The 25,988-nt window shown below is 45.4% G+C and overlaps 1 protein-coding gene across 3 annotated transcripts in view; it reads left to right on the top strand.

Annotated features, from left to right (window-relative positions):
- The first annotated feature begins 386 nt into the window (after positions 1-386).
- Positions 387-25,988, top strand: part of CFAP91 (cilia and flagella associated protein 91) — a 71,077-nt gene continuing 45,475 nt past the window's right edge. The window contains exons 1-10 of one of the 3 annotated variants that reach the window (XM_075905497.2): positions 387-542; positions 945-1,021; positions 9,237-9,394; positions 15,675-15,758; positions 17,738-17,794; positions 18,841-19,022; positions 19,758-19,935; positions 20,436-20,593; positions 20,873-21,055; positions 21,182-21,324. In XM_075905497.2, the coding sequence (XP_075761612.2) occupies positions 431-542; positions 945-1,021; positions 9,237-9,394; positions 15,675-15,758; positions 17,738-17,794; positions 18,841-19,022; positions 19,758-19,935; positions 20,436-20,593; positions 20,873-21,055; positions 21,182-21,324 (1,332 nt within the window). In that variant the 5' untranslated portion in view covers positions 387-430. The remainder of the gene's footprint in view (positions 543-944; positions 1,022-9,236; positions 9,395-15,674; positions 15,759-17,737; positions 17,795-18,840; positions 19,023-19,757; positions 19,936-20,435; positions 20,594-20,872; positions 21,056-21,181; positions 21,325-25,988) is intronic. The other 2 variants (XM_075905487.2, XM_075905504.2) reach the window with 2 other exon arrangements.

Here is a 25,988-nt window from a genome sequence, read left to right as displayed (position 1 = left end):
TGTTCCGGAAGAAGCCCTGCTGTACTGTAAATTTACTTCTGGAAGAACGCTGGTGCAGTGTAGACAGGCAGCAAGTGTTTGGGGAAGAACAAGCTGCCAGTGTAGACGTAGCCCTGCAGTCAGTCTCTAATGAGGACACAGCCAACAGGAGCCTGGGGATGCTCTTGGAACCCTGCCACTCAGGGAGACGGGGCTCAGCACGGAGCCATGTCCCAGAGCTGCCCCTGGCCCACAGCAGCAGGACCCTAGAGGCGGCTGGCGCTCCCAATCCCTGGGGGGGAGGGGCGGGGCTCAGCGGGGAAAGCGCGGGAGGGAGGAGACTCGCGAGCGATTTGCTCCTCGACTGCCCCCCCCCCGCGAGCCCCGCCCCTTGCCGCCTGGCCCCGCCCCAGCGGCGCCGTTGCCATGGGGACGGCACCCCGCGCCCGGGATGAGCAGCTACGCGGTGACGGTGCAGCGCCCGGCGGGCGGCGGGGGCCCGAGCCCCGGGGGCCGGTACCGCTCGGACATGGCCCCCAACAGAGCCTTCGACTTCCTCTACGGTAGCGCCGAGCGGCCCGGGCCGGGGAGCCGCGTTGGCCCAGAGAGCGAGCGAAGCCCCGCCCGGCTGGGCCCGCACGGGGAAGGGGGGGGGGATGAGGAGGCCCCGCCTCCTCGCGCTGGGGCGGGGGCGGGGCCGCGGCCGCAGCCTCTGATAGGCCGGGCTCGCGGGGGGTCCCGCGCGCGGCTCGTGGCTGCTGCCGGGCACGGCCGTGGTGGTGCCGCCGCTGAGCGCCCCTGGGCCCTGCTGCGCCGCTCGCTCCCCGCCGCCGCGCCTGCGCAGAATCGCGCCTTTGTCTGTCTGTCTGGTCCCGCCTGTGCACCGCCCGCTCTGCAGGAGCAGCCTGGCTCCCTTCGTTTTGTTTGGCTCTGAGACGAGTCCCGGGGGGTTGCTGTCATTTCAGATCCCTTGTACGTGTTGTCCAGCGAAAAGGACCATGCCCAGGCAACTGTCCAGGCTCATCTCACCTATGACAGGACGGTAGGTTGTTTCAGACTGAGGCATCGTCAGGAATTGTTTCCCCCACATTCATCCCTATAGTAAAAGAATATGAAGAAATCCGTAAAAACTTGATTGCCCAAGGTCAATCTTAAGTTTAAACAACTTGCACAAGGAACTTCCTGTAAAGAAAGGAAATAATTTATACCCAACACAAGAGTAGTTTAATACTGGTCACCATTTAATTGGGTTGACTTCTAGGGTTGCCTGATGGTTTCAACAAAAATACCAGAAAGGCTTGATAAAAATATGTCGACCCCCCCCCCCCAAATATACATCATATGGGAAGTTTTTTGCCCAAGGATTCAGATGGGGCAGAAGGGAGTGAGGAAGGATCACTCAGGGGCAGAACATGCACTTGAATGGTACCCTGAATGGCCAGGCTTGGTTCCCCGCTCAGGCCCTCCCCCCCTCTCCCCCCCCCCCCCGTTATTAGAGACACACTCATGCGCTGTGTTTTACACTTGGCCTTAGGGAGCAACATCAGATGGTCCCTCCCCATGGGCTGTGCAGTGCCTGGGCGGTGGGATCCTCAGGATGCTCTCACCGATGGGAGGAGTGAGGTGACCTCACATCTGTCGAGATCATCCCGTGATCCTATGGAGCGTGTTTTGGGGGTTCACTCATAGAAAGCCCCAGTCCTCCACCCTACGTTTTCCATGCCCTTGGGGTCAGAGGGCTGGAGGCAGGAGCCTTTGGCAGGAGAATGGGGGAGGGCAGGGTGTGAGTGCCCAAGAGGAAGCTAAAGCAGGAAGCTAACTCACCTGTACCCCAGGCTCAGCATCACCCCGGGCCTGCCCTCGGGCTCCGCTTCTCCCTTCAGCGGGACATGGTGGGGCCTGGCTCTGGGGAGCGGCTGGTCAGAGCCCTGCTGAGCCCTGGACAGAATGAGTTGGACGCACCTGCTTCTGCCTGGCCTCACCAGCCACCAAGCCTCTACTGCCTGCAAGGTTTGTGTCTGAGCCCAGACCAGCTTCCTCTCGCTGTGTCTCTGGTGCAGTAACACTTGGCGCTGTCCTCTGCTCTCAGGCTGTCCATGCGCAGGTAGAAATTGGCGCTGTCCTTGGAAGCTGTGAATCAGCCCTGGATGGTGGGAGAATAATACTCGCTCTGCCCTGGTTTACTTAATTAGAAAATACTGGACATATAAATTTGTTTCCCAGAAAGAAAGCTCAAATATCGGACTGTCCAGTTCAAAACCGAACACCTGGCAACCCTATTGACTTCATGCCAGTAGTCTAGAAATAAACAATACTATGTTCTATTCCTAAGCCCCTAAATCATATATCAGTGTTTGAAAATGGGACAACATGAATACCTCTAATGCAGGGTTACTCGGCCTGCAGCCCATTTGTTTGTGGCCTGCGGTGCGGTTTGGATTTACACGGGGCTTAACGTGCAGCCTGCGGTTGGGAGCCTAAAGCAAACAAAATACTCAATATAATAGTCTTCTATTGATATGTGATTTAGTAGTTAAATTCCTGGGCTGTCATTGCTCATTAAAAGTGGTGTCATATGGGTAGAAATCAAGTAAACATTGCATTTTATTAATATCAGCAGAACTGACTTAAATGGAGCCTGCATGTTGTGTAGTCTTGCCTTAATCTTTGTATTCATGCCTGTCAGTGTGAAAGAAGCTATTTGCATGTACATGCAGTCACACTCAAGTTGCAGCCCTTGGCATGTGCTGTATCATTTTGGCCCCTAGGACTCTAAAGTTGAATAGCCCTGCTCTCATGTCAGCTGGTCTGTGGCTCTTTAAGAAAAGTCAGGCATAATAGAATTGGTTTATTGTGCTGTTTTTTGAACACAGCTCTTGAAGTGTAAGTACAGGGCATCCCCGCTATGTCACCCCGGTATAAATCTGTTCCGCACTAAAGTCATTGATGTTTGTAGGAACTGATAAGTCCTCCCATTCCCCGATCTTAAGTAATGCAAAAAAAAAAAAAAAAAAAACCACCCAATTTGGGCAAATGGAAGTCAGCTGTAGGGAAAAAAATTCCCCGCTTTAAGTTGTTTCGCTAGAAGTCCAAGTTTTTTTTAAACATATCTTGGATTTATAGCAAGGTCGGCTTGTAGTGTTTCACACAGTGCCCTTACTTATCTTGATTAGCTGCATGTCAGCAATTTAGGCAAAATGCAAAAGTAAAAGGGGATGTGATGCATCTTCAGTGACTCAAACTTTGATAAACAAGAAGCTTTGGTTTTGTCCTCCTGGTCTTATTCAGACTAATCCTGAATGAGTAGGCTAGGAGGCATTCTAAACTCTGACGCACAGCCCTTCTATAAAGCAAGCTGACACCTTCCGTTCTAGCATTCCAACAATGAAGCCAATAAAAACCTATATTTCAAAGTCTGTTTCCTGTCTCCTCCCTCCCACTTATCCTAAACTCTGTTTCTCTGAAGTTTTTTAATGTCCTCTAAGACTACGTTTACCGTAGTAGCTAGTGGTGGGATTCTAGGTTGCCAGTTTTGGTTGCATCACACTACATAATATTTAATTTAAAGGTTAACCTTTAATTCCTGGAAATAGTGGTGACTGGTCGGAGGCACCCAGGGGCCACCAGCCATGTGACACCCCTCCAGCCCAGTCCTGCCCCTCCCTGCCTTTGCTCAACCTGCCTCTTTCCCCACCCCAACTCTTCCCCTTCCCTGCCTCTTCTCCCAACTGAAGCCTCCTCCTGGGGAACTAGTGGGACTGGGGAGGCCAGCAGCAGGGGTCCAACCCCCATATCCCAGCTGCTTTGTTCCTCTGATTGCTGCATCACTCCGCTTCCTGCCAGAGAGTGCGGGGCAGCTCTGCCTTGCTCCTCTTCCTCCTACTGCTGACGGTGAGTGCGAGTGAGAGCCAGACGCCTGCTGTGGGCATCAGGCCCTTTCTTAGAACTCTGCTGCTGGCTGGCCCTTCCTACTTGCAGTGTTTGAGGTCACGTAATCCCTTGAGTTCCTGCTCCCCCACATGTTGCCCCTGTTGGAGGGCTGGCAACTCTATGGGATTCCCACCTTGCCTATGTACTTTAGAGGTGGGATTCTCAGCTTGCCTGCTTACATGTACTTACAGTAGCTCAGTGAGTGCTAGTGTAAATAGTTTAGGCACAGTAGCACAGGCAGCAGCACAACTAAACCATGCTGAGTGTGTGTCTACAGAGTTCGACTGAGCTTGCACTCAGTAGAGCTAATTTGTGCTACTGCTGCATATGCTACCATGGTTATGCTATTTGTACTCACGCTAACTCCAGTTGATCTAGTGCGGGCATGTCAAACTGGCATTTGGAGGGCCTCATGCGGCCCGATCTAAATTTTTTGTGGCCTGCCAGAACATTTTTATAAAAGAATGAAGTGTGGCCTACGGGCCACTCGGAGCACGGGCCAAGTGCCTGCTTACAGCTGGCCAGGCTGCTCTGTGCTGCAGCAACTGCTCACGGCTAGCCGGGCCGCTCTGTGCATGTGCTGACAGCTGGCTGGGTGCTCCAGCAGGCGCTCACAGCTGGCTGCTGTGCTCACACCACCCCAGCACCTCAGACAGCAACATCAACTCCGGGACCCAGCTCCGGGGGAGGAGGGAGGCATTAGGTTGGGGGGGACTTGGCTCTGTGGGAGCAGAGGGAGATTGGGTTAGAACAGGGGTATGGGAGTGCCTGGCTCTAGGGGAGAGGAAGGGATTATTTTGTTAATATTTTGGTTTTTATTTATTTATTCCTAAATAAAATCACAAAATGTATATTAATTTTATATCAATAAATATAAATTTTTTGCAATTCCATGAATAATTATATCTTTATGCAAAATCTCAAACTTACAAAGTACCTGAAATTTTCACAGAAGCCTGTTCTATTTGATTAACCATGGTACATACTTGTTTTTATTTCAACAAAACAAGTTATGTATCATATACAAAATGTAAAAGTACCTGAAATTTATATTTAAATAAAAAATTATGTAAAATTAATTTAAACATTATTTAATATGAGCAAATAATTTTACACATCAAATTATTGTAATATTATAAAATATACCTAAAACATAATCTATAATAATACATAACTAAGTATATTTTCTTTGGTGGCCCTAGGCTTGCCAGGTGTCCGGTATTAGTGCTTTCTGCCTGTCACCTAAAATGCGTTTTTTGGTTGTTGTTTTTTGCTCAACAAACCATCTGGGAACCCTAGGTGGCCCTGAAAGCTATCAGTTTTCGTTTGTGCGGCCCTCAGTAGGCTTCAAGTTTGACATGCCTGATCTAGTGTGTATGTGTGTGCCTCCCTTAATGTAGTATCAGAGTGTCTCATAATCTTTAACTTATTTATCCTAATAAAACCCCAAAGAGTCAGGAAAGTATTAGTATACACATTTTACAGATGTGGGGGGCGGGGTGAAAGCCCAGCGAGATTAATGTGATTTGCCCAAGGTGTCATAGGAACCTGCAGCAGTGCAATGGCATATCTCCTCAGACCAGGCAAAATGAATGGATGTGTTTTTCATTCAGGTATGTCTATACTAGAACTTTTTTTGGCAAAACTTTTGTTCCTCAGACATATGAAACACACATCTCTGACCAACATAAGTTTCACCAACAAAAGTGCTAACATAGCTGCCGTCTTTCATTGAGGGTGGGTTAATAATCCTGGTAGAAGAGCCCTCCCTGCTGGCATAGAGTGGCTACATGGGAGACCTTACAGCAGTGTACCTGCAGTGGTACAGATATGCTAGTATAATGTCTATAGTGTTGCCTCAGTCTCTGTAATTCAAAGGTGTACATGCCATGATGAAATATTGGTTAGTCTCAAAAACACCAGCTTTTTGAAAGGGAGCCCTTGTACATTGACTGCTACATATCTAGTCTATGTATGGTGTCTGAAACCCCAGGAGCCAAATTTAGGCCCAAATTCCATCGCTTATTTGAAAATCTCCCTTTTGTGTCCAAGTTTCTGTTCAGTTAATAAATTACATGTTCCACCATTCTGTTTTTTCCTTTTGATTTATTTAAAGTGTGCTTATCCACAACTCTGACCATCTGAATAAGTTACTCTCTAGTTAAGGTTGCACCTCTAAAATCTGGGATTCTCTGATCCAGCAACATCCATGGTCTGGAATGACCATGGATGTTTCAGGATCAGAGTGTCCCTGCATATTGCAAGTGGGTGGGGGCCAGGAGCCAATGCGCAGCTCAGCTGGGCTACAAGGGGGAGCCAGGAGTCGGCACGTGGCTTAGTTGGGCTGCGTGAGGAGCCAGGAAACCAGGTAGGGATGGGTGCAGGGAGGAACTGGCAACAGGGAGCCTGAAAAGACCTTACCTGGTCCGGAAAAATCCTTCATCTGGGACCAGTCAGATACCAACCGTGCCAGACCAGGGAGGTCCAACAAGCTGGTTTTAAATTCTGGGGCTGTAATCATAGCTGCTGACTCCATAGATGCTCTGAGCTGGGCGTACCGATGGAGAAAAATTAATCGATGCTCAGCACCCACCAGCAGCCAAGTTTCCCCTTTCTCTCCCAGTGCCTCTTGTGTGCTGATGATCATCTCCTGCCCCTTCCTCCCAGCACCTCCCACCCAGTACCAACAAGTGTTTTGCAGCAAGCAGGAAGCTCCAGGAGGTAGGGGGTGGAGTGTGGATGCAGGCATTTGGGGAAGGGGATGGGAAGAGATGAGGTAGTGGTGGAACAGGTTGTGATAGCTTTATGACTGCATTTCCCAAACTTTGAAATTTGAATTCTTCTTCAGGAAAGTGAAACAAAGGGTGCCCCTGTTCAACCTTACTATCTGTTGTTAAAGGGTTAGTCATAGTGAGCCATCATATTAGAGTAGATGATACAGATCAGGGCTACTCAACATGGGGTCCCTGTTTGTTTGCAGCCCCGCGGGGGGATTTGGGTTTTCACAGGGCTCAACACATGGCCCACGGGTGGGATCCTTTGAACATGACCTCCAGTGGGAACACGCTGCACAATGGCAAGGCACTCACAGGTGGGGAGGGCATTGAAAAACACAAGCGTACAGGCTGGCTGGAACAGACGGGTACAAGGTGTCGGCGTTTCCAGCCCCCACTGAGCAGGGAGTGCTGGGGCATTGTGGGAAGTGCTTTGTATTCATGCCCATCAGTGTGAAAGAAGCTGTTTGCATATATATTTGCATGTATATGCAACCACACTTAAGTTGCAGCCCTTGGCATGTGCTGTGAGTATCATTCTGGCTCCCGGGGCTTCCAAAGTTGAGTAGCCCTGGTATAGCTTTTCATAGTAGGTACATAGTATATACCAGTGATCACCAACCAGTAGATCGGGATCTACTGGTAGATCTTGGAGCCTCTGACAGGTGATCCTGACTGGTTTGGCCAAGAGGCTATCAAGTGCAGGCACTTCAGCTGCCTCTCTCCCTACTGCTGCGCATCTCCTGCCCTTTGCCGTGGAGCTGCCTCCACCCACCCTCGGGAACCTCCTGTTTGCTGTGCAGTGCAGGGGAGGGAGAAAGTGTCCCCCTTCCCACCCTGTAGCCTATCTCCACAGACCAAGGAGGGAGCACAAGAGGGCTTGGGATAGAGATTGCTGGCTGCTTTTGGGAGAGGTGCAGGGCCACGGCAGCAGTTAGCCTGCCTTAGCCCCACTGCACCACCACCCAGGAGCCACCTGAGGTAAGTAGTGCCCAGTTGGAGCCCACATCCTGAAATCCTACTGCAGTCATGAACCCCCTCCTGCACTCGAAGCACCTGCCCTTGCCCTGGGCACTCCTGCATCCAAACACACTCCCAGAGCCTACACCTAGAACTCTCTCTGGCACCCCAATTGCCTGCCCCAAGCTCAGCTCAGAACCCCTCTCACACTCCAGATCCCTTAACCCAAGACCAGAGCCTGCACTCCAACCCTCTACCCCAACCTGGTGAAAGTGAGGGAAGATGGGGGAGGGAAGGAGGATGGAGTGAGCAAGAGTGAAGCCTTGGAAAAGGGGCACAAAGGAGGCGGGGCAAGGGTATTTGGGTTTGAGGTAGATCTTTGGTTGCACTTAAATTCAAAAAGTGATCTCATGCTTAAAAAGGTTGGAGACCACTGGTATATACAGTAGATGTCCAATAATCTGGAACCTTTGGGACCTAGGTGGTGCCGGATTATCAAATATGCCAGACTATCAGGAGGTACTATAAAATGTTTATATATATATATATATATATATATATACACACACACACACACACACACACACACTGTATATAAAGTGTTTTTAACCCTTTTTATTGTAGCACAAGCACTGTCCAGCATCTCACAATGCCAGTGGCAGACTGACTCAGTCCCGTCCGGTTTCGCTCGGTTCAGCTGCTGCCGCTGCTGCCTTGTGACTTGTTTTTTGCCACAGCTCACTCACTAATCTCTTGCCATTTTGATGCCAGACTATCGGGAGTGCTGTACAATTGGATGCCGAACTATTGGAGTTTTACTGTACATAGATCTTCCTTTGCTTTCTTACATACTTTGATGAATAGTGAAATAGCACAATGTTGACATTTAGGGCATGTCTGTACTGGGGGTAAGAAGTGTGATTCCCAGCATGGGTATACAGACTTGTGCTATCTCTGCTTGAGTTAGCATGCTGAAAAGAGCAGTGTGGGTGTTACAGCACAGGAAGTGACTCCGGTTAGTCACCTGAGCTCAGCTTCCTGCACTCTGGTGGGCTTTGATGCTGGCAGCTAGCCTGAGCTGCTGCCAGTCTGACAGGGTCTGTTGTACCTGCACTGGAAATCACACCTCCCAGCTGCAATGTAGGCATATTCTTAGTCTTACAGTACATTGATTGGGCTTCTGAATTAACAACCATTGAAATAAATGAGGCACTTCCTATCTTAAAGCTATCACTTTAGACTTTCTGCCAATTTAGAGAAATGTAGATGCATCAGTTACACGTGGGATGCATTTTCAAGGATTTATTTGCAGCTATATAGGTTGATACTTAGCCTCAGCATACCCCATGCTTTAGTCCTCTATGCACCTCATTTTGGAAAGCACTGTCTTACTGATTGATGTAATTAGAACATACTGTCACCTCTATCACCCAGGTTTATAGTTCTGTTATTCACCATAACTTGTTCAATCTCTCTATATTTTTCATGCCTTGTTTACATACACACTCAAAAACACTAGCTGAAGATATGATCTCTTTAGTGCTGCATGGAATTGCTAAATAACCACCACTTCTCTTGTCTACACATTAATAGAAAAAGGAGCCGATTTTTAAAACTATGTTTAGCAGCCTGATCCATTATCCCTGGTACAATCTGCGTTTGGAAGAAAAATACCCCGTGCCCCCATTTATTGACCGAAGATGGAGAGGCAGGGCCCAGCAGCGTCTAGAGGCTCTGCAGCAGCTTTCTAGGTAAGTGGCGTATTGTTGGACAATATTTAAAAAAAAATACAGGCTAGATGATTGCACTTGGATTCTACCTGGCTTCATCTATCCTGCAGGGTTTTTGCTCAAGAAGCCTTTTGTGGAAGAGATCTTCTGCAAAAACTTCTTGCGCAAAAGCGCGTCCAGACCTCAAAGCGTATCGCAAAAGCGATGTGCTTTTGCACAAGAGAGCGTCCACACTGCATGGACACTCTTGCACAAGAAAGCTCTGATTGTCATTCACAGAAGCACCTGTACTTTTGCTGATGGGGTTTCTTGTGCAAAAACCCCTCCGGAGTGTCCACACCTGCCTTTTTGCGCAAGAGCTGTAGCGCAAAAAGGAGTTATTCTTCTGGGGAGCAGAATAACTCTTATCAGCAAAAGCCCTCTGTTCTGCCGATTTACTTATGCAAAAACGTGCTTGAGGTGTAGATGCTTCGCCGGTTTTTGCGCAAAAATCTTGTAGTATAGATGTAGCCCCTAAGTCTCCCTGAACTTGATTCAAAGGTTGAAGCTGTTGTGGAATATGGCCACCCAGCTCCTTTTTTGGGAGTGGATTTTCCACATTCCATTTATCTGCACTGGGTGCTATTAAATTAGGAGATTTATTTAAAGTTCTTGTTATCCGTGTGAGATAAAATCGTCAGCAATCTAGTCTGGGTCTATATAAGTGATAATCTTTCCACTTTGTCCCTCCCAAGCTGATGCTGATTATCTTTAAAGTTAAAAATTTCATTTAGACTAGACTAGGGCAGGGCCTTCTTAGTGCAGGAGACCTGTTTGAGGAACTCTCTCCTGGAATATATTCATTAGGATCCCAATTCAGCAACGTGCTTTGGCATGTGTTTAAGTGCCGTAGTGAATCAAGGGCTGGAGTCCCTCTGTAGCTGTTGTATCTGACCATTTCCCTTCCCTTTTCAGAAGCCTCATCTTGTTTTGATTAGAGTTGCGTATTTCCTGGTCCACTTGAACTAAATTGTTTAAATATGGTTTTGTTATTTCTTCCCTTGTGCACAACTGAGACACTGCACAACGGGTGCTATATCAGTTAGAAAAATAACAAAATATTTTTTATAACATGTCATATATAAACTTATTCCACAAACCACTTCAAAGAATTAAGGTACAGAGTGACAGGTAGCTGAAGATAGAGAGGTTGTTCCAAGCAAAATTAACTGCAGAAGAAAAAGATTCTGAACCAGCACTCACTGAGAAACAGAAAAAAGAATAATGCTAGACATGTAGATAGAGTGGGGAGAGGAAGACAAGGTTAGCAAAGTACAATAGGCTGTGTCTTGAGAGGGTTTTGAAATCAAAGAGGGCAGTTTTGAATTGGATCCTGAAATGAATCAAAAGTCTGTAGAGTGATGTGAGGAGATACTTGTGCTTGTCAGAAAATGGGCAGCATTGCCCAAAGAGATGACATTCTGAGAGGCTACAGGCAGTCCCCGACTTACGCGGATCCGACTTATGTCGGATCCGCACTTACGAACGGGGCTTTCTCGCCCCGGAGGTTGAGGTGGCGGATTGCTACCTGCGAGCTCCGGGGCGAGAAAGCCCCGTTCGTAAGCTGCTCCGGTGCCCCTGGTCTGCTGGAGACCGTCTCCAGCAGACCAGGGGCACCGGGCGGGTTCCCGCACTTCTGAGGCTTTGCCAGAGCAAAGCCTCAGAAGCGCGGGGAACCGCCGCTGCTGCCGCTTCAGTCCCGGTGCCTGTAGTCTGCTGGGGACCGTCCCCAGCAGACCACAGGCACTGGGACTGAAGCTGCAGCCGCGGCGGGGTCCCGTGCCTCTGAGGCTTTGCCAGAGCAAAGCCTCAGAGGCGCGGCACCCCGCTGCCGCTGCGGCTCTTCTCTCCGTGTCCCTGGTCTGCTGGGGGGGGGCGCAGCTAGTGTGACCCCCCCCCAGCAGACCGGGCTTTTGTTTTGGACCCTGGGGCAGAGCAGCTGGGGCGCTGCCGATTGGTCCTGCAGCGCCGCTATGGGCACTACTGGACCAACCCGGCAGCACCCCAGCTGCTCTGCCCCAGGTCCTGATTCAGCCGCTGCTGGTCAGTTTCAGCAGCGGCTGAATCAGGACGCCTGGGGCAGAGCAGATGGGGTGCTGCTGGGTTGGTCCAGTAGCACGGAGGAGCGGCGCTACTGGACCAACCCAGCAGCACCCGAGCTGCTCTGCCCCAGGCGTCCCCAAGTCAGCTTCTGCTGAAACTGACCAGCGCTGACTACAGGAAGCCCGAGGCAGAGTTGCTCTGCCCCGGGCTTCCTGGAATCAGCTGCTGATCAGTTTCAGCAGCAGCTGACTTGGGGACGCCTGGGGTTCTTAAGTTGATTCTGTATGTAAGTCAGAACTGGCGGTCAGTTTCAGCAGCGGCTGAATCTGGACGCCAGTTCCGACTTACATACAGATTCAACTTAAGAACAAACCTACAGTCCCTGTCTTGTATGTAACCCGGGGACTGCCTGTATTTCGAAGGTGTAGTCAATAGCCAGACAGGGAGGGATGTTGACCTGGATGAAGACTTTACAGTTTTTTTAGCATACAAAACTAATTCTTTATTGAGTGTTTATTATATTTTCAGGTTTTAAATATCACCACTGTGCTCTTTTCCTTTCAGCATATTTAGGTCTGAAGTTTGCCCCCTTCAGACTAGAATTAAATGTACATTTTTAACAGTGAGGGTAACTAACCATTGGAACAACTTACCAAGTTTCATGATGGATTCTCCCATCTTTGGCAACTTTTAAATTAAAATTAGATGTTTTTCTAAAATGTATGTGCTTTTTAAACAGGAATTAATTTGGGGGATTCCTATAGCCTGTGTTATACAGAAGATCCGACTAGATTGCCACAGTGGTGTCTTCTAATCTCATTGGTTTTGTATCAGAATGACAGTAGCAGGTGACAGTAGCACAGGCTGCTCTCACATTTACTTGTTGCATTACATGTGTCAACCACCTGCCTCTACTAGATTCTGACCTGGTTTTGTGATGCATCTTCTTAGGGTTGAAAGTGATTGAGCTGTAAAGTATAATTGACAGCAATGAAACAGTGATAGAGAAACATGCATGCTTTCATAGGGTATGTCTACACTACAAAGTTAGTTCGAACTAACGGACGTTAGTTCGAACTAACTTTCATAGGCGCTACACTAGCGCTCCGTTAGTTCGAACTTAATTCGAACTAACGGAGCGCTTAGTTCGAACTAGGTAAACCTCATTTTACGAGGACTAATGCCTAGCTCGAACTAGCTAGTTCGAATTAAGGGCTGTGTAGACCCTTAATTCGAACTAGTGGGAGGCTAAGGCTTCCCAGGTTTCCCTGGTGGCCACTCTGGCCAACACCAGGGAAACTCTATTGCCCCCCTCCCAGCCCCGGAGCCCTTAAAGGGCCACGGGCTGGCTACTCACTTTGTGCCAGTTGCAAGGCTGCCAGCACCCGTGCCTGCACAGCCTGCACCTGCCACAGTATGAGCCAGCCATCCGAGGGCTCCCAGCCCTCCACTGCTCCCCAGGACCAGCCTGGCGGCTCCCAGGAGCCTGCCCGGGGGCGCAAAAGGCGGGCGCCCGCCTGGTCAAGTGCGGAGATCGTGGACCTCATCGAGGTTTGGGGGGAAGCCTCCAATGTCCACGATCTCCGCACTAGCCACCGGAACGCGGCCGTCTACGGACACATGGCTGCCAGCCTGGCCGCCAGGGGCCACCAGCGCAGCCGGGAGCAGGTGCGCTGCAAAATAAAGGACTTGTGGCAGTCCTACTCCTGGGCCTGCCTGCCAGGGGCCGACCCGGAGGCCTGCCCCCACTTCCATGGCGGAGAGGCAGGGGGCTGACGTTCCCCAGGTGGTGCCAGGCAGCCTTGAGCCATTGCTGGCAGGCTTGCAGCAGCAAGTCCAGAAAGTGCACCAGAAGGTGCAGGGCGAGCCGTGGCTCCATGTTGCCACCTGCGGCGGTCGCCCCTGAAGGGAAGCACCGACACAGACGGGCACAGAGACCGACGCTTTGCTGTCCCTCGGCGAGGTTGGCAAGCAAGCAGGAAAAGCTGAGAACCGGCTGTCCAGGGGGGTCCCTTTAAGCACGAGCCTCAGATAGCCTCAGACAGCAGCCACACAAAGCAACTACTGACCTGATGCCCTGCCAGAACCGGTTTCAGCTGCCCTTAAATGCCCCCCTGTGTCCAATCAGTGTGGACGCGCTAGTTTGAATTAGCAAAACGCTAATTCGAACTAGTTTTTTAGTCTAGATCCGTTAGTTCGAATTGGCTTAGTTCGAATTAACTAATTCGAACTAAGTTAGTTCGAATTAACGTTGTAGTGTAGACGTACCCATACTTAGTCTTGTTTAAGAATAAGTTCCATACTTATTTCCTCATTTTACAGACTAAATGGTGCCTGGTTTTGTTTTGATTTTTACTTTCAAAACCTCAAACTGCACTCAGGACATGAAAATCTGGGGGGAGGTTCTGCCTCTTATACGTCCATTAGTAGTAATTTTGCAATACTGGCTTAATTGATAGTAGAACTGCTTGAAATTTGTTGAGATTTGAACAGCTTTTTTTTTTAACAAAACATTAAAGAAATTAATGAAAAATGTCCATCCTCCTTATGTCACCTCTAGTTGACAGCATTGCTGACAAGAGACAGAATGTAACCCAGATTGCTCACCAATAGCTGTGCTGAATTTTGTAGGACTAACAGGACCAAATGCTTATCTGTATCAGCAAATTTAGCAGATGTAGCTGAACATGCAAGGATACCCAGGGGGTAAATCTGTGGACTAAGAAAGGGCTATGTGCCCAATCCCTATTATGGCTATCACTATACTATAATGAAATAAGTAGCTTATGCTAACACTGTTAAATCACAAAAATAAGTGCCCACCTGTGCCGATAAAAATAAGAATCCATCTGGATGGAGCAGTACTCTGACACGTGGAAACAATGCCAATAGAAAAGCCATCAACTCAAATAACTCATTTGAACTGCAAACAAAATTTTACAATTAAAGATTGGTCAGCGCCAAGAAATAATTTTAGATTCAGATTCTAGCATCTTGGCCTTATTTTGTTATGTTGCATTGGAGCAGGTGCTGGGAAAGGATGATTTAAAACAATGTAATGTATTGCATACTAGAGAAGGCTGGTGAAGCCTTACTCTGAACAGTTGTGGAAGTGGTAGGCTAAAGAGTGCATCTCTTGAGCCTGTGAGATTTTTGGACTCAACAGAATACAACAGGTAGTGCTCTGTTTCAATCCAATAGTCAAACCACATTTCCTGCTGGTATCTATATCTCTATAAGCCACACCTCTGGATTTAAAACAACAAACTGGCTTCAGGTATGTTACCAAAAATGGTCTTAAATAGGGCAAAGTGTGACTTTCTGAAAGTATGGAATGACTTACTCGGGGTTCTTAGCTGGTGATGTGGCATGTGGTTTTTCAGGGAACTCTGTTTCCTGTCTGTATCCTCTTTTATTCATGATTTCTTGAGGTCTTTGGACAATGTACAACCTCTAAGAAGACATGAGCCGGAAATTATAGACAGTCTGTTGCCCTACTTCAAACTCAATGTTGGTTTCTCCAGGATAGGAAATATGAGAGAGAGAGAGAGAGAGAGTGTACTGGTTGTTTATATAGAGGCTGAATTCCAGACAGTGAACTCCTTAAACCCTCCACAAGGTCATCTTAATTGTTCTTTAGTGTTGGAGAATGCCGAAAAAAGGCTTTAAAGCCTCTCCTGTAATTTCCAAAGTTGATCAAAATCTTTTTAACCATTTTTGAGTGAGACAGTGTCTCTTCCCCTTCATTTTCTGCATCTCCTCCCTTGTATTTTGTGCTATACAAATATATTAATATTCTTTTGCATGCCCACACATACAGATACAAATAGCTGAATTTCACAAGTTCATACTTTCCAGGTGGTTAAACTTCACTGAGGAATAGTTTCCAGATGAGTTTAACTGAATTTTGTTTTAACAGAAATAATAAATGATTTTTGTCTGTGCATAGTGTGAAACTTCCATTAAGTTTAGAGCTGCAGTACTATATGAGAGGCTATAGAATAATATAAATGCATAATCTTGAACTTCCTTATGTAGGTAGGCATGTTTGTTGCTACTTCATAATAGAATTTGAGGTGTGTATGCTTTGATTATGCAATAGTGGAAGTCCAGAATGAAGTAAAGTTTTTAAAAAGCATATTTTTTTAAATATCAAAACAACTTTGAACAGTCTTTCTGAAAATATTTTGATCTGTTTTGATCTTTTTTGGCTTTTTAGATCTCAACCTTCTCTTCAGATTCCTCAGATTGTGTATGAAGATCCTGAAATTAATGGAAGGAACCGCTACAAGTATTTTGAACGGTACAGAATGAATTAATGACTACCATATATGTAATAGGCCAAATTCCTGTCTCAGTCATTCTGCTTCTGACACTGGTGTAAAAACATCAGAGGAGTTGCTCTGGATTTTACACTGGTGCCATTGAGATTAGAATCTAACTCGTTGCATGACTGAGTGCTGAAAAAATTAAATACTTAACTTGTGTAAGCGAGTGCAACAGTCAGTCAGTGTTTAGCAGTTGCTCACATATTGCCTTGAGTATTGGACCCTGTCGTACTGAGGGAGAGATGCTGGCCCAGCTATTATGGTTTTCTAATCTCTTGAGAATGGGGGGGGGAGGGAAGAGAAAGGATTTTTAACTTCAGTTTTGCTACCTACCACTGAGACAAGTAGAGGGAATATCAATTTAACTTTCCGTCAGAGGAACAACTCCTTTTCAGAACCATACCACCCTTTAGAATTACATTGCAGCTCTGGCATTGCTCTTCTGCTTTATTGTTGGGCTTGAAACAAAAGCTAAAAGCCACAATACAAGAGTTCTCAATTTAGCCACACAGATACCTTGGCACAAATTCATTGCTGATGTATACAGGCATAATTGCATTTGCCATGTTATGCTATGAATAAACTTAGCCCCTTTTAGTTTTCCAAAATTTCTTACATTTTGCTAATTTGGTAAAAATGAATCAAACATGCGTAGGGTTATTTTAGCAACAGAAATACACAGACTGGCTTGTTCACTGCCACAGTTTTAATTTAAACTTTCAAAAGCTATTATGGAAGCCATGTGAATATTGGTTTCTTCTGACATGGAAATTCCTATTCTATGTTTCCGAGAAGGAATTATTCATAATAGTAATGCTTAGGACTTCAGTGGCATTTCAGTTTAAAACTATCTTACTACACTGAAGGAAGGAATCATTAGATACTTTAAATGTGGTTTACCTTAAAAGTTGATTTATGTTCTAGGATTCCACTTTTGGATTCACACAGGGTTTAAAGATATCCTAACATACACTCAATGCTGAGAGTACACACATTACTATCCTTATTCTGGAAACTCTCTTGCTGTTCAACCCCAACTTGAATTACAACTTGATTTTAGCAGAGGCTGTCTTGACAGCTTTTAGCACTCACAACAGATTTCTGCCACATAAAAGTGGCTTGGAATTCTATCTGCCAAAGAATTCAAGTGTTAGTCTCTAATGCTAAAAATTTCGGAGACATTGGTTACTAAAGTAGGCCAGTAAACTGTTCAGGCACTACTGTGGTAGTAGGACAAGATGGCCAGATAGGTGTGCTGAAGTTCTAATTTCTGGGATAATGTAGAAAGGGAAAAAAGAGCTAGAAACGTGAGTGAGCTAGAGAAGTAAGACTTGTGGGAGAAATATTGAACATCACAATAAACCAGCATATAACTTTATCAATAATGAATGTGACTTGGACTATATCATAACATGTACCTCATATTATATGAAGGTTTTCAGGGCAAGTGGATTCTTTGGGAGTGAGAGAGAAAAATATATAGTAGGGCAGTATAGTAGTAGATCCATGTCTGAGCCAACCAGTCTTCATATTGTCTTTCTCAGTCCTAACTAATATATATAAGCCATTAAAAATGTTGGTTCTGATTCTCCTCTTTTGACTTCAGTGTAAATTAAATGAATGGGGTTGGGCCTGCACAGGAAGTTGTGTAAATGAAAAGCAAAATGGGCTTGTTTGAATGAGGAGGGATTTTTCTGCTTGGGTAGAACAACAATTCTCACATGTTGCTTAAGAAGTAACAACAGAGTTTTGTAAGAAATTAAAGAAACTCCTAAATAACATATGTCCTTAAACATGCAGAAATAGATCCTCAGCTGTTGTAAATCAGCAATGAAGTGAGTGGAACTACATTGTTTTACAACATCCAAGAATCTGATTTACAGTTTTGCTAAGCTCTTGTATTCTATTAATATGCATCTTGCTCTCAAAGATAACGTATTTTCTCTCTTTGCAGACCTTTCATCCCCTTTCATAAGCCATTTCCATTAAACGTTGCTTATGCAGTGGCAAAGTAAGTAGTGAAGTTTAGGAAAACACTGTTACAACATGTCAGTCTCTAGCCACAAATGACTGTTTAGCTCTGTTACAAGAGACTATTTTTAATAATGAAAAAATAATGAGAACTCATTAAAGTTCAGAAAGAATCTGTCCACCAGCATGAAATCCCAGAAAGCACAAGTTAGGGACATATTGTTGCAGCTTGTTTCAGACATTGCTTGGGATATATAAGTAGTATCACATGACTAGGAACCTGATATATTAATTCCTCAAAGCATGTTGTGACCATGATGAAGAAACCAAGAGCCAAGTGTCTGACTCTTAGAGGAGAGGAAGTATCTGATATAGTCACACTTTGAGATGTTTGTTACTGATTTTATTTAATGGTATTGCAATATTGTTTATCTGCATGCAACATCCTTATTATAATAGGATATCCATGCTATTCCTGGGAGACCAAATTCAGGCATAACAAACAAATACAACACTCAGTGAAGTTTCTGGAGTTCTACTAATGGAATAATTTAATTATTTCCTGTGTATGTCAAAATGGTACATGTATAAGTTAAAATATATCAGTCATGCTGTATCTTGTATTGTTCTGATAGTTGCTTTTCAAGCTACACCCCTTTCCAGTCAATTTATTTTGCACACGCACTGAAACCTAGATCAGTACAAATTATAGTACTTTGCCACTTACACCTGACATGAAACATATATAATTGTTTATCTCACTGTTGAATTTGGCCCAGATACTTCCATCAAATTGCAGATACTTATGTCAGGCTACATTTGGCTCTTTATCCATAAATGCAGAGCTGTAGTATACATATGTATTAGAGATTTCGATATAATGGTTTCTTGATGTGAAAGGTTCATAGTTTATGTTCACATAGGGAGGGATTTTCAGAAGCTCTCATCAGAAGCCTAACTGCTCTCACGGAAGTCAACTCCATTGATTTCAATGGGAACAGACACATCTGTAACTAATAGTATCTTAAGTTTTTAAATGCAACAGCATGTACAAAATACATGTTTTGGCTCATGTTTGTTTTTTAGAACAGAGCCATATGTTTACCCATCCATCACCAGTGACAGATCACGATCCCCCACATCACGAACTCTGGGTACACAGACAGATTACCGGGATGGTGAAGCTCAGACGGACCCGTATTCCCCAGAATATGTAGTACCTCTGGGTTCAATCCCTGAACTGTTGACACTTGCTACTCTCACTTGGGGTGAGTTGGAAGAACCAGAAACGTTTATTTTAGTGCTTGCTCCTGTTGAGAATTGCCAAATTGCTGTTTTTCTCTGTCAGATAGTTCTGTCAGCTTTGACATTACACTGCTGAGTTTCATTGGGGTATATCAGTTTATCTGGCTTTAAAATGGCTATAGTATTGTTTACCTATGTAATAGCCAATTGTGAAGCATTTCATATGGTGTTTTGAGATCTTTTCATTAACTGGCAATAGATTTTGTAAGTGCAAATTATTATGATTCTTAATATGATTTTCATTTTTTTCCACTACTATAAGTGCCACTTGCCTTCAACAGATGTGAATGCTAGATGCTTCAAAGGAAGGTGTCTATCCTCAAAATGCATCTAAATGTATAGTGCTGTTTTTCACAGAAATAAAAAGTCTAACTACTCCCATCCCTTAAACTGATCTCTTTCTACCATGGAGCAGTAGGAATAACAACCACATTTTTAATACTGTCTTAACTATGATAACTGCAGATGCTACTCTTACATTTTCAAAACAACTCTGCAGTGGTGCCTCAGAATTGTTAACCTCCATTTTCAAGTGTTTGTCTCTATTTACTGAAGGGTTTTTTCTTTTGCTAATATCTTAGTAATGGATATTACACTTACTAATTACTAATATCTTAGTAATGGATATTACACTTACTAATGGATATTATCCTGCCCAATAGTCTTTCTAAAGAACTAATGCTTCTTGTCCTTGTAAGGAAGAGGTCTTCCAGCAGGCCAAGCTGAGGTGGAGATGATTGAACGTGCCCGGGAGAAACGTGCCTGGGAAGCAACGCTTCCACCACTTAGTGATTTCTCACAAATTGAAAAGAGAAGGAAGATGATGGATGATATGGAGAGGAAGGAATGGGCCTTTAGAGAACAGGAAATAGAAAAGTAGGTGTGAATTGTATACAGTGTTGCTCCTTCAGTTATAAGAAACAAAATTGAGTTTGGAAACAAATAGGTCAGGGGTTTGGCAGTAGGATGCATGGACTTTTATCTCTTGGTCACCTGTCCATTAGTGGCTGATGGTCATCACTTTTTTGTAATTTGAGTCCAAATCCTCTGTTCATCCAAAAAACCACCCCTACAAATGGCACCCTTGTTGGTGTATTCAGAAGAGATAACATTCTGAATGGGCATGGAGCTGCCACACTGGAATTGAAGTACATTAATTTTGGGGGAGTTTTTTGTGAAAGAGGTTATTACTCAACACCTTGCAACAGTGATAAACTCACTTTTTAAAAACGAAAAAAGACGAGAATGTTAGTTTTGCAGTCTGGCTGCATTTTACAGATAGGCCAGTAGTTGGTAATTTGGGTTTATATACAACATTGCGGTTCGGGAACTCTGTAAGTGTCTCAATTTATACCTTGCCTTTTATTTTCTTGCAGATTGCAAGATGTTCGACTAGAAGTTTTAAAGAAGCTTTTGAGGAGACGAGAAGAGGATCAGAATGAGGTGGATATCAATCGCTTGGATGCTCACTGGTTTAACCGTCAGCGAGATAAAGAAGAGAGAGTACAAAAAATTAAACATGAATATATAAAAGGTAATTTGGAGGATGAGGAAAACAGTAAAAGGGGAACTTAGTTTCCATACCAAACCAACTCTCTCCATTCCATTTTTACTACTCTGCAACTCTGTATTCAAAATGAGGACAGCCACCTATCACAGCCTAGATAGAATTCCATGGGTCATATTTGGTCTGTTGGCCACATTTCTTACTAGAGGAAGGGCAACCTGACTGAATTTCTTAGGATATGAAATTACAGTTTCTTTCAGAACTGTGTATGTCAGGGAATATCTCATGGTTGCAATTCCTTTTCAGCAATGAGAAAGCTGATAACTAAGGGGAAGAATGTAGAGGGGAAGTTTGAGAGACGAGATATCATCAGGGACTATACCGATTATGCATCGCAGCCTTATGGACCTCTGTCTAGAATTGGTTACTTTCCGGACAACCATTCTGAACGTTATTTAGTAAAAAACCGCTTTCTTAACACCTATGAGGGTAAGGCAGCTTGGAAAATCTTAAATTATATGTGATTGACTAAAATGATTAGTGCTAGCCTGTACAGCAATTCAGATATTTCTCTTTTCTTCCACTCTGTCCCAAACTCCACTCCACCTGTTCTAGGGTTGCTGGAACTGGAGGCATCTCTCCCAGACTCTGTAACTCAGCCCCAGACCAAAGCTCCGAAACCCAAGGCCATCACTACTAAAGAAGGGTTTATTAAGCGGACTGCTAGACTAGATATGGAACTGGCGCAGGTTCACCAGGTATGATGCTGCAGCTAAAAGCAAGTCAGTTCTTGAGATGTGCCTTTCTAATACCATTTCCATGTAAGGTGCATCTGTCAACTATCTAAATTCACTTCCTAAATTCCCCTCTTATAGCTTTTATAGAGACAGAAATAAGGTTATTTTCAGTGAGAGAACATACCAAGTGTTAATAACTAGTGGATTGTTGTTTGGCATGATGAGTACTGTTCTGAACTCAATTAGGCTCTCTTTTTCTGTCTCCTCTATTTTCCCCTCTTTTTTATACATATCCTGTGGAAAGGCTTCTAATTTGGTAGAATCTGTCTCCTCTCTTTTCCATCCCCAGTCCTTCCCAGATATTCATTTTTCTTCCTTTTCTTTGTTTCCGCTGCCCTAGGAAAATGCGATGGAATTATGAAATCTGATGTACATCAGCAGTTCCTCTCATTCCCTATGGTTCCATTCCTTCCTCCATGCCTTTGAAAAAAATGTAAAATATTGTAAGCCTGTTGTTTAAAATGTCAATTTATTATTATTTAAATAAACTAAACCAGGACCAGAAGTTTCACAATTCTTCACAACTGAAGTAAAAGTGGGTCTATTGTCCCCGCTTATCCAAATTGGATAAGATCAGTGAAAACACCAACACTGCTTTTACCTAAGTACCATCTGATTTTCTGCATACACAAAATGCATCCACCATCACTACAGTTGTTCGTGAAAATATGTTGTCCATATATGTAAATGACTCATGTAAGGTGCACTATCCTATCTGCACGTGCAGTCACAGTATTTACAGTTGAAATTAGGAGAATTTAAGGCATGCATCTTGTGTTGCAGTTACAGACTTTTATTTTTTAGTATCAAGAAAATATTGTGGCTTATACATACAGTTTTGTCAGTTTTATTAGATTTTTCTTCAAACCCAGTTGATAAGAAATATTTAGTCATTCATAATGTGCAGATATATAATTTTTTCTTGTTTTAGTGTAGGACATTAATATATGTCATACAGGCAGTAATTTTCTGTTAATGAAAGTGAAATTCTATATTGAAATATTGTAGCTCAGTGTCTGTGAGACTGTAACGCTGACGTACACGGCCAGGGGGCATGGCCGTGTACGTCACTGCCCCGCCCCCTTCCTCTCCCGCCGCAGCACTCAGCTAAGTGCTGTGTGCTCAGCCAGACCACTGCGGGGGGCGATGAGCTCCCCCACAGCGGCCCAGCTGAGTGCACAGCACTCAGCTGAGCACCACGGCGGGAAGGGAAGGGGGGGCAGTGACGCACATGGCCACGCTCCCTGGCCGTGTATGTCAGCGCCCCGCCTCCTTCTCCTCCCCCTTCATGGGCGGGGGTGACAGGCCAGGAAGGGAGCAGTGCTGGCCGGGAAGGGGGAGGGGGACAATGGGGCTGGCCAGGGGCGATGGGGGGGGGGAATGGAGGGGAGGGGAGTCAACGGGAAGCAGGGCTGGTCGTGGGGGGGGGGTTGGGCTGAACAGGGCTGGCTGTGGGATATTGGGGGAGGGGGAACAGACCGGCTGGGAGGGGGCAGGGCTGGCCGGGAGTAAGTGGGGCGGGAAGCACAGCTGGGGGGGATTGGGTGCCATGAGGGTGGCCGGAAGGAAACGGAGGGCAGGAAGCAGAGCTGGCGAGGGCAGTGCAGCGGCGCTGGCCAGGGAGATCAGGAAGAGGAATGGGCCAGCGGGAAGCAGAGCTGGGAGCGGGGTTAGGGGCCGCGAGGGTTGCCAGGAGGAAGGGGAGCGGGAAGTACAGCTGCCGGGGTGGAGGGGTTCAGTGGCGCTGGTCGGGAGGAAGGGGGGGTGGGAAGCAGAGCTGGCGGGAGAGGGGTGCAGGCAGCACTCAGCCGAGTGCCATAGCGGGAGGGAAAGGGGAAGGGGGGTGGGGATAGATGGACGGGAGGGAGAGGCAGGAGGAGGAGGAGAAGAGAAAGGGAGAGTGAGAGGCAGGAGAGGGAGAAGAGAAAGAAAGAGACAGAGAGAGAGGCAGAAGGCGAGAGAGGCAGGAGGAGAAGGAGAGCTGAGACAGAGAGGGGGAGGCAGTAGGAGGAGAGAGAGAGAGAGACGGCACGAGAGACCGGAGGCTCAGGAGAGAAGACCAAGGTGGAGGAAAGACCTGAAAATCCTGTCTTATGACGGGCTAATTGGCTAGTATTGAAATAACTACCTCTAATTCAATAGACTGGATATGTAGGAAGTGCTAGGGAGCTGTCTTTATAGAGTCAGTACTGAACCAATAACCACATATGGTGGTAGCCTCTATCTATGCTATTGTAGTTGTCATGTGTATTTTACCTAAAACAAGGACCTGAACACCTGTGGTCATGATCAAATGGCAAGATACTCCTGGCAGTCTTTCAAGAATTAGACATGGTTAGTTCATGGTTTTCTGGCTAAATTCCATTTTCAACAATTGCATTCTATCTGTCTAAAAGACTTCTCATGGCTTTGACACAGTAAAGGTTTAAAAACTGTAGCCATAGATTACAATGGATCCTCAGAATTGGCTGGTTAAAAATGATGGCACTTGCTCTTGGTGAGAAATAGATGGAGAAGGGGAGAGTGAAAATAGAGACAGTGGGCCAGATTCTTACCTCGTATAAATCAAGGTAGCTCAGATCACTTCACTGGAGCTGGACTGATTTACATCAGTGATGGATCTAGCTTGCTGTGATTGATTTTCCAAAAAAGGGAAACATTTATTTATTGCATTAAAAACACCTAAAACACACATTCTTTTTGCAGAGAAAATTTTCATATCTTTTAAAATAGATCTTACTCCTACCTGTGTTTACTTGGCGGCAGAGCCACACCTGTCATTGAAGGCAGGCTGGGGATGGCCACATCCCTGAAGACCCTGCTAGTCTCCTTCAACTGCAGGGAGCCATAACCAGTTCTTCTACTCCAAGGAACAAGAAAATAAAACAATCAGTAGGGGATTCTTTTTATTTCAACAATCAGTTTATTGGATTCTAAACGTTGTAGGGCAGTTATTTAGCGGTGCAGGAGTTCTGCAGCAAGATTGCCAGAAGTCCCTTTCTGATACTGAGGTATCTGGCTGCAGCAGCTTCTAGTGTAGCATGTCTGGGCAGGCTGTTCTGGCAGGAACGCCTTACAGGCAGCAGAGAAAGAAGTTGGCAGAAAGAGGTGCAAAAGTCCCCAGGCAACATAACCCTGCTTGCTGTGGGTTGACCCAAGCCCTAATGCTTTCTTAGTTTTCTCCACACAGCCAGCCCTGGAGGTATGAGGGAAAGAGCAAGTCAGACATGAAGAAACAAGCCTGCAATAAAAGGCCTCTTAGCTTACCACTTATTTCTGACTGTTTCAGTCTGTGACACAACCCTCTTTTAGCTTTTCCTGCCTCTCTGTAGGATTCAGTGAGTCAGCATGGCGGTGCCATGTGAAAATTTCCCTGCCCTTTCCTGAGGAAGAGTTTGAGAGCAGCTATAAAGTTAAAGGAGACCACTCAGGGATCATCTTAGGAGTGATCTTTTCAGTAAGTGGTACACTTACTTTTCTAGCATGACAGAAAAGTTCTCCCTTCAGTCCCGCCCTATTTAGAGATAGTATCCTTCTGTCCTACAAATAAAGGGGGGGAACCTTATAGAAGATCAAAATATGCTCATTGTTTGGACCCTGAGAGGCTAATTAATCTTGTTTTCTTCCTATAAATCTGAGGAAGACTGAAGGAAAGGTTAAAGGTATCAAGATTCTGACCACAGGAGTCACTCCTCTACAAAGGAAATTTCTAACTCTGTTTTCCCAGTATAATTATGAGAAAGCCATTGAGGGACTCTCTCTTCCTCCATCTCTCCCTTTTCCTAGTTTGCCACAATACAATTCTTCCTAGAGTAAAAAGGCTCTACAGGTGCAAAATGCAGAGGAAACTCATTTGTCTTTCTGAGAGCCTGAGCAGCTTTTTCCAGACTTGGACCTAGAGCCTACACAGGAGGAAACTCAGAATCAGTTTTCTGAAAAGTAGCCTGAAACCTCTCTTAGGATAAGCCTTTTTAAAAAAGGAAACGTGGGAAGAAATGGGAATGAAGCCTGGCCTACACTTTAAAACTAAATGTTACTCCAAACCTGGGATTATTGGCATTTTCCTCTTCCTCTAATTGAAACTTCAGAATATGAAGACTAAAACACCATCGACTTCAACCTAGGGTAATTGATTTCCCAGGGCACAAAAAGGGTTAGGGCTCTAGCCAGTTGTTGTTCCAGTGCTCAAACATGCCAAAGACTGTGGAGTATTTGACTGGACATTCATAAACAGATTCCTGTGGACACCACAGTTCAGGATACATAACCTAAATTCCAGTGTAGCACCAATTTCTAAGCTCACTAATTGATCTTAAGAACACCTACTACACTTACTATATGAACCTCAGACAGAAAAACTCTCAACTTCACATGCAACACATAATGTTACAACTATGCTGCTTTGGCCTACCTGCCTCGAAGGATGTTTTCCAGAGTGTTTTCCTTGGGCAGAAAAGAGTTTGTGTAAATCCATGCTACAACTACCTGCTGATTGGAGTGCATTTTCTGGAAAAGGTCCATAAAGGAGCCAGCACACAGTCTAGATTCTATTCTGGAATAACATGGTTTTGTCAACTAAACAGCTAAATGAAGTCATGCAGTCTGTCACTTACAGGTGTTTACAT

Source organism: Pelodiscus sinensis, chromosome 1 (assembly GCF_052426305.1).
Source record: "Pelodiscus sinensis isolate ZL-2025 chromosome 1, ASM5242630v1, whole genome shotgun sequence".
Classification (NCBI taxonomy): Eukaryota; Metazoa; Chordata; order Testudines; family Trionychidae; genus Pelodiscus; species Pelodiscus sinensis.
The sequence above is the reverse complement of the archived record's forward strand: the minus strand, read 5'-3'. Positions and strand labels throughout refer to the sequence as shown.